At 51.1% G+C, this 9,091-nt stretch overlaps 1 protein-coding gene across 1 annotated transcript; it reads right to left on the bottom strand.

Annotated features, from left to right (window-relative positions):
- Positions 1–227: 227 nt before the first annotated feature.
- Positions 228–4,733, bottom strand: nexmifb (neurite extension and migration factor b; the record flags this gene model as incomplete). Its single annotated transcript, XM_084332558.1, is given in 3 exon segments — positions 228–281; positions 284–293; positions 925–4,733. Coding segments are annotated over 3 exon segments (3,873 nt in total).
- Between the last annotated feature and the right edge of the window lie 4,358 nt (positions 4,734–9,091).

Below are 9,091 nucleotides of genomic sequence, written 5' to 3'. Positions count from 1 at the left end.
GGAGCTTTTGTGAATTTGCAAGGCGTAAACATTTTAGATAACCAGTTCCTCTTTAACTCCGGAATGGAATAAAAAGAAAAAAGAAAAAGCTTGATAAAAAAGAAACCATGAGTCATCCAACATTGAGGGGGGAAAAATAAGACAAAGTTTGATATGTCATCGATACAAAATGGTCCCATCTTGTGTTAAAGATGTCTTGGGCTTAAATAGGGCTCATTATTGGTAGTTTATCCTCTCGAAATGAGCCAGGCAGTGAATGAAGGACAGCAACAACAGGACAGGACATCCATAGTCTGCGTACAAAAAACAGATGAGGAGGAGGGGTGCGTACATGTCACTCAATGCATTTGTGTATAGCTACATCTTAAGGAAAATAGGGGGGGGGGGGGGGGGGGGAGGGGTAAATACATAATTCAGGGAATCTAGTTTCACTGAGAAAAATACAAAAACAAAGTTCCTCAAAAAAGGCGACAGAACTGTTTTCAAGGCGTATTATTCTTTTTTTTTCTTTTCTTCCCAGACACAAATCAAACTGAAACGACTATAAGAGGAGAGGAAAAAACAAAGCAAGAAACAACAAAAGCAAGAAAAAAATGCAGCCATGTGGTCGTTTCAAAATCTCAATCAAGCTCGGACACAATCACTCAATAGGTAGTTTGCAAAGTACAAGAAGTTTTCTCATGCAGATATTAATTTCCTCTTCGGGGAGGGCAGGAGGGGGTTGGGGGTGAAAAAGAAGTGGGGGTAGTCGGGGGGGAGCGTAGTAGTCATGCAGCTCTGGCATAGCGTCAGTGTAGGTATGCTTGGGAAAAGAAGGGAGGGGGGGCTGAGCAGGTAGTGGGGGGCGGGCTGGGGTGGGAGGGACGGGGACGAGGGGGGGGAGTGAGAAAGGGGGTGCAACAGCAGCCGATAACAAAATATTACCTCAGTTTCTCAAATGAGGCCATCAGTGCTATGTCCTTATTAGGGTCCCTTTCCACTCGCTTCCCCTTCATCGACTCAATCCGGGGGAACTTTGCACTGGTCTTGTGGCGGTACAGCTTTTTGTGCGCGGGCCCGGGGTTAATAAAGTTGGGTTTGTCGAACATGTTACAGCCCAGAGCCAGCTGAGGGAACAAGGGGTTAAATTTGGCCTGGTTCTTGCCTCCTCTCCCCCCGGTCTTCCTGCCTCTCCCCGCCGCCGTCAGCGCGGCTCCTTTCTTCTTCAGGTCAGCCTCCGTACCTGCCAAGATTTTCAGGGTCTTTAGGTTGAGGCTGTTGGCCTCGGGGGGCATACAGGCCTCGGACATAGGGTTCCACAGTGGCTCGATGGAGGCCATCATGAACCGCTGGACCTCCGCCATGCCGGAGACGATGTTGGACAGGATGTTGGAGGGCTCCTCGAACTCCCTCTGGTCGTCTCCCACCAGACTGTTGCTCTCGGACCAGCCGGCGCCCGACCAGTCGCCGGTGCTACAGCTGTCGGTCAGGCCTGTCACACAAACGCCCGCCTGGCTCTTTGCCGCCTTCCCTTCTAGCATGGCCTTTATCTTTTTGGTGGAGCGGGAGTTCTGTTTGGGGGCCTTGACCTTCTCCGTCTTGGTTGCTCTGGGGGCCCGGCCTTTCTTTGGGCCCTGTCCTGCCGCCGTCTGTTTGCTACTGCCTTTCCTCTTGGACTTTTTCCCACCAGCCTGTTCGTCAAAGTCCACGCCGCCCGCCCCCGCGTTCTTCTCTCCGCGCAAGCCTTCCTCGCCGTTGAAGTTATGCAGTGGAAACTGACCGTCTTCCACCGTGTACGCGCCTATCGTGTGCTCCTGTTGCTGCATAACGTCACAGTTCCACTTTACCTCCCTGCTGCCGTCCAGCGTCATGTCATTCACATCCTGGTACTCGGCTTTCCCCGCCATCTTCATCTCACGCCCCACGACCTGGGGGGACAGGTTAGGGGTCTCGGGAGGGGAGAGCTCCGACAGCGACGAGTGCCTGAACTTGTCGGGGGTGAAGTTGGAGATATCCAGCAGGTCCGAGGACTCTCTGAGAGGGGTGAGGGCGTCGACACTCTGCTGAATCACCACTTTTGGACTGCAGTGAGCCAAGAAGTTGTCTCGACCCTCCTCCTCTCCCTCGCGCTCGCAGGACTTGAGGCTGAGGGAGCTGTAATTGCTCGAGGAGGCTGACAGGGAGCCGACAGAGTCGTAGCTGATGAGTCTGCCGTTGTCTGTGCATAGGGATCCTCTCTGGTATTGCACCTGGCCCTCCACACAGGCGGACTGACACACCTGCAGATCTGCCCCGTAGAGCAGGCCGTCAGCCTCAGAGCTCAGCTGGCTGTAGCCAGACACTGGCAGGCTGTCATTCAGAGGCAAGGCCGCGGGAAAGTTGCTAGGTAAGATGGGAGTCTCGGGAGTCTCTGGTCCAAAGCTCTGACTGTGGCTGGGGCAAAGCTGCGAGTGCCACACAGGGGGGAAGCTGGGGCAGTTCTGGGGAGACTGTTGGAGCTCAGACTCTGACGGAGGGGAGAGGACACAGCTCTGAGCGAGCTGCAGAGAAGAAAACTGTTTCTCCTCCAGCGACAGCCCCAGAGGATACTGCTGCCTGGGGGCCTGCTGCGGGAAATAAGAGATAGCTGCTCCGCCAGAGGAGTCCGTGGCGTCTAACAGGGTCTGCAGGTAGCCCCCGGGGATGACTGGCACCCCCGCCTCCACCTCCTCCGTGGGGGGAGCTTTGTCGGGGGAGCAGGTGGGGGAGAGAAAGGGGAATTTCTCCTCGGAAAGGTGAGCGGTGGTGGCGTTCTCGGGGAAACCGGCGGTAGCCGAGCTAACGCCCGCCACTCCCAGCACGGCGGCGGGCTCCTCGATCTGCACCACGGCGGCACAGGCATCCGTTTCATTTGTCGCGCTCCTCCCCTCCTCTCCTGCCGCCTCCTTCATTTTCTTGCTCCTCAGCCTGGCCTCGCTTTTGAATTTCCTTATCCTGACTGTTTTATTTCCCCCCAGTCTCCTCCCCTCCCGCTCCTCTCTCTCCTGGGAGCGGCTCTTGGCCGTGACTGTGTATGTGATGGGGCTTGAGTCTAATGTGACGGGGAGGCTGGGGGCTGCTATTATTCCTGTTCCCACCGCGGGGGTGGCCTCCTCTTTAGCGACACCTCCCTGGCCCGGGTGATCAGAGAGAGAGGAGCCCTGCGCCGTAGCTGATTGCCCCACAGTGTGAATCCTCTGAACCTTAAGCCTGTTTGCAATCTTGTATTTCCTTTTGGGGTGACTAGAATTAAAGGGGCGATGATGGCGTCCGTTTAGATGAAAACCGCGTTGTCGTTTATCTCTTTCAGCCAGCTTAAGCTGCTCCTCTCTCTCCTTTTGCGTCTCCTGCCAGAAATCCTTCAGAGGAGCCAGTGCCTCATATTTGCTTACTGCGTTGGCGTTTAAGCTCACACTGGCTTCCACAGGGTGCAGCTTCCCCAGCTTCACTGACATGTGTCTCTCTCCTTTGAACCTGTTGATGATGATGTATTTGATGACCACGGGCGGCTCCTTGCGGCAGGATTTTCTCCTTTTCTTGGGGCACCAGTCTACATCTTCCTCCTCTTTCTGACCACATGGAGCGTTCTCTTTTTTCTCCGCACTCCTCTCGCTCTCAATGGAGTCGACGTCGTATAGGTAGTCGTCGCTGTATCGGACCTTCCTCTTGGAGCGCAGGCCGTAGTTGAGAGGGTTGGAGGGGCTGAGGAACCTCCTGGAGTGGCCCCTCTTCAGTTTGCCCTCCTGCTGCAGGGTGTCCGAGGAGGAGCCGGTGCCGGAGCTGTCGTCGCTGTACTCCCCCGACTCCTCCGTGGAGTTGAAGTCCATTAGGTAGTTGATTTTGGGAGTGGACACGGGCGAGCCTTGGGATCCGTCCAGGGGGCTTCCGCCACTGCAGTCCCCGGCTTTCGCCCCCTCCCCCGCCCCCGGGTGGAGCTCGTCGGCTTTGGGCTGGAGCTCCTCGGTGGTGCCCCTTCTCGGCACCCCTCCCCCCTCCTCCTTCTTGGCACAGTTGGTCAGGACGCTGGGGAAGAAGTTGAACTGGGTCTCCTCCTGGAGCACGTTGGTCTTCTCCCGCATGTTGTCCTGAAAGGACTCGTAGCGGATCTTCAGGGAGCACACGTTGCTGCTCAGCGTGGAGTCGTCGTCCTCGTCGTCGAACAGGTTGTCCACGTCCTCCTCGGAGAAGAGGTTGACCGACAGTTCGTTCTTGGAACACAGGTCCAGCAGTTCCATCTTGCTCTCGCTGATGAAGGACTCAAAGTAACCCCAGTCCTGACCGGCGTTAGCCAGCAGAACCTCCTCCCCGCTCACCTTGTCCAGCAGCAGCCCGTCGTACAGGTTCTTCGCCGTGGGGTCATCCTCCGGCTCGTCGCAGTCCTCCGGCGTCTTGTCGCCGTCCCCTCTCTTGCCCTCGCCGGGGGCTTTGGGCAGGGGAAAGCTGAGCAGCTGGTCCGAGAGGAGCTGCTCTCCATAATGACTCACCGCCTCCCCGGCGTGGCTCAGGCACTGGATGCTAATGTTGCTGATGTCGGAAAAGTCCTCTCGGCCCACGTCCCCTATCCTCACGCTTAGTCCAGGCTCCGGGTCGGGGTTGGTGTTGGGGTCGAGGGCGGGGCGGTGGATGGAGTCCGGGTCGGCGGCGTCGCGGGTCTCGATGAAGCAGCCGAGGCAGGTGCGGCTCGGCTGGAGAAGACACTCCTCTGTCAGGGCGGACACGGCCTCCGGCTCCATCATGGCATCGGGCAGCGGGAGGGTGATGGGCAGCGGGAGGGTGAGGGGCAGCGGGAGGGGGGTCTCGTGGGGATCCCCCGTTGGGTCCCAGGGGCTCACAGCCGAGGTGAGGAGTGACGGGGGACTGGGGGTTCTGCAGAGGCGAGGGGTCACGGCTGGAGTCTCATGGGAGAGGGGAGAGGGGGCCGCGGTCAGGCCCAGGGAGGGGTCAGCGTCGAGGGGCAGGGAGACGGTTGGTGCTGTAGCCACGGGCCTCTGGGTGGTCGGGCCAGCTCTCTGTAAAGTCTCCGTCTCTGCAACAGGGGGAGGCGAGGGTGGGAGGAGAGCAGCATCAACAAGTCCAGGCAGCCTCGTATCGCCACTCAGCTCACATAGTCCTGCAATAAGCAAGCAAACAAACAAACAAAAAAACGTTTAGTTCCTTAAACTGTAAATATAGGCCTTACATTACGTCACTTTTATTCTCTGTAAATTACAGTGCAATTCCTTCTGGGTGAAAATATGCAATTACAGAGTGAATTAACCCCTTAGAACTTTAGAGAGAACTTTAAACATTGATAACTCAATGTTATCAATCAATTTGGCGTTGGATTCAAATGGCATTCTTTCCTATCCGGGGTTATCAAGCTTGTTCCTGTAGGATGGAAGGAACTGTGTCTGGAATTGGGTTTTGAAAAACGGCCTGTTTGATATGAATTGTAATTTTTTTTTAATAAAAAATCAAAGGTTTCTTTACAGATGTGAGCTACCATGTGGAAATGGCATATATAAACCGGCGAGACGCAGTGAGTTATGGTATAATGTCTGAACCAAACCAACAACATCACATTTGTCAAATTTAATGGAGTCACAATTGCTCTCCTCCTCTCTCCCTTCAACGTTATTCCCCGTTAACTCATCTCTTAGGCAGCAGGATAACACAGCGTTACCAGGAGAACGCCTGCGACAATGGCAGTAATGACTCAATTGAAAGTGGGTTTCTGGTGATTTCCTTCAGGTCGATCGCGGCAACATCTTAATCAGTCGAGATCCATCCGATGAGTAATAATCAAAACCAACACGACGGCGGTGTGCGCAGCAGCAGGCGCGTAGCTTTTGTTTGCTCTGCATAATTAGACGACAGCAGTGGAGGCAGGTACGTCCACATGGGACACGACAGGCCCATATGTTGGAAACTGTATAACCAATATCATCTACACCTGTCTTCCCTCTGCACTCCCAAGCTGCCGTCTCACACGTACTCTTTAAGACCATGCCAGAAATAATAGCGCGCGCGGAAGTGAATAATATACCGCGACAATTAGTGCGTTCACAGAGGTTAACTAGCCCCCCCTCCCCCCGCTTTGGAACGGCAGCGCCCGGCGATTCTCAAAGCGGCGGTAACCGCTAGAGGGGACGGAGGCTTTTTAAAACTAACGGCGTTCGAGGAAAAGTGAGTAAGTCTTTTGAATATGGATTTGAGAGTTGATTTTAATGAGGTAATGAAATCTCTGAGAGCAGGTCCCCCGCGGGGCCCCGGGCCGCCCGCAGACACGCGGTGGAGCCGTCAGAACGCCTACAAACGGTATACGGCGGTGTTCTACCGTCGTACTTAATGAAGGAAAGCCCTGGAGAAATAAGAATCCACTCCTCCGACTCCAGAGAGGAGAGCGTGGCAGCGGCTCCTCGGGAGAAAATGTCGCCGGCGTTTTTTTTTTTTTACCGTCAGTCGGCAGGAGTCCGCGGGCCGCTGTGCGTCGACACGCAGCTTCGTGGGAAGAATGACTCAGGAGTGGAGTAAGTGCCCCCCCCCCCCCCCCCCCCCCCACATCTCCTATCAAGAGGAAGGTTATGTTTGGCCTTCGGTGCTCTGTTACCTGTTACTTGGTGAAAAGCTAGGATGAGTAAAGAAGGAGAAATGCTGCAATTTTCATTTTGTCTATTTATTTTTATATATTTTATATATTTATATATATATATATATATTCCAGGCAGGAGTAGACACTTACGTAGAATCCAATTGTCTTCAAGTGTGTGAGCATAAGCAAAAGTAGAAATAGAAATATATTTTTCTGAATCATTTGTCATTTCCTCCATCGGTCCTACATAGTCACAAAGCTACACACACATACAATAAAATAGAAATTAACTTTGTTTCTCTCGTACGAAACCCAACCTGTCACCTAATATTGTTCAGAACTGCTGTGAAACATTAAACTCATGTTGAGAAATGTGTTTCCTCAGGGGTTGTAATGGATTAACAATCTACCATATCCAGTGTGTGTGTGTGTGTGTGTGTGTGTGTGTGTGTGTGTGTGTGTGTGTGTGTGTGTGTGTGTGTGTGTGTGTGTGTGTGTGTGTGTGTGTGTGTGTGTGTGCGTGCGCGTGTGTGTGAGAGTGTGCGTGTGTGCGTGTACGCACGCGCATGTGTGTGGTGAGTGAGGGAGAGACAGGAAGAGAGAGAGAGAGAGAAGAGAGAGAGAGAGGAGAGAGAGAGAAGAGAGAGATAAGAGAGAGATGAGAGAGAGAAGAGAGAGATGAGAGATAGAGAGAGAGAGGGAGAGAGAGAGGGAGAGGGAGAGAGAGGGGGAGAGAGAGAGAGGGAGAGAGTATTGGCTTGGGGGTATAGTGTTATAGAGAGACCATCTGTCTTCAGCTGGACCATTAGCTCTTCAGCTGTTCAGTATGAGCCACAGATCAGTCAGTCAGACAGGTACACACATATACACACACACACACACACACACACACACACACAACACACACGCACTGACGATCACGGGCAATGATAGAAGCAGACAAATGGAGGTTGACACTAGAGGTCAAAAGGGGGAAACGTAACCTGATATACTGCAGCGTATAATAGCGCCACAGCATTCCACCTGCGCGGCCACGTAACACCCACATAACTCAACCCGCGCCAGGGTTCAATATCACCAGTGGCTACTTCCCTTCTGAGATACAGTATAATCTAATACGGCTGTAGTTTATAGTTATATAGTGGCGTTAAGGCTGGGCAATATGCAGACACTTCATCGTTTAATCTCTATTTGTGTTGTTGTTTTTTAATATATATATATATATATCTACATATCATACATTTATATATTTATATTTACAGCATATATATCCATATCTGTCTGAATATACATGCTTATAAGCCTCTTATATACCTACTTATACACCTGCAGATAGCCTATAACTCTGTATGATATCATGTACAATAATGCTGTAATATACCGTGTGTGTGTATATATATATATATATATATATATATATAGTATATATATATATATATATATATATATATATATATATATATATATATATATATCCGTTTGCATTTCTGTAGATACTATATCTATATCTGTACATATCCCTTACCTACTATTACTAGTTATGCTGCTGGTCATGACGACGGCCATACTGTCTTTATACCTGTATCACTGTACATATTGGTATTACAACATACTGTACATCTGATTAGCACTACACCCAGTAGTACTCATTTATATATTGTATACCCAGTTTAATCACCTGTACATTATATATTACTATCACATTTGACTGTTACATTTGCACTCCGGTTCAAATTTGATACATTTGAATCAAATCCTTTTAATCAAATCTTTTTAATCAAATCTAATATATAGTGAATTGTGATAGGCAAATGAGTTGTGTAATTATGAAAAGTAAACATCAAGCCAGATTTCTCATAATCATTTCTGAATCATTTCAGAATGTCAGTTGAAAATTACAGTTATATACTGTATATAATATTCTTTCCATTTCGCCCCAGCCTTAGAATCAAGAGGTTTATTTGTCACATACATACCATACAGTGAAATGTGGGTGGTCATGCCCGCATCGATTGTGCCATAATACAATAATAAAATAGACATAGAAGAAAAAAAAAACAGGTAAGACATAAGATGTGCATGATAAAAATAGACATGCTATTGTCAACGCTGCCGCGGGAGTAAAACCTGATCGTCACTTTGTATAACCCCTGCATGTAATACCGCTGCAGCAGCATCTCACCTGGATGAATAAACACCAAAATAACTCAACGGTGACAGTAACACACCGCAAGCTGCTTCACATCCTGACGTGTATTCTAATGTGTTGTAGTGCAGCTAGTACCGTGTGAGTATACACTAGGCTCCAGCTCTGGCAGCCTGGCACGGGCGTCCACCACCGGTATAGGCATATGGCCGAACCCTGGCCTGCTGGCAGGTGGCTGTGTGATCTCCTGAACCGCCGGCCCTGCCAAAGCCCAGCCATGCTAGACACAAACCCTGCCCGCCGCCAAGGCAGACCAGACCAGACCGACCCAGACCAGTTAGCGCTCTGGGAGTTCCACTGAGTTCCCTCTCTCTCTG

The sequence above is a fragment of the Notolepis coatsorum genome (assembly GCF_963971535.1).
Source record: "Notolepis coatsorum genome assembly, chromosome: 16".
NCBI lineage: Eukaryota > Metazoa > Chordata > Actinopteri > Aulopiformes > Paralepididae > Notolepis > Notolepis coatsorum.
Note: the sequence above shows the minus strand (reverse complement) of the source record. Positions and strands in the feature narration are given on the sequence as shown.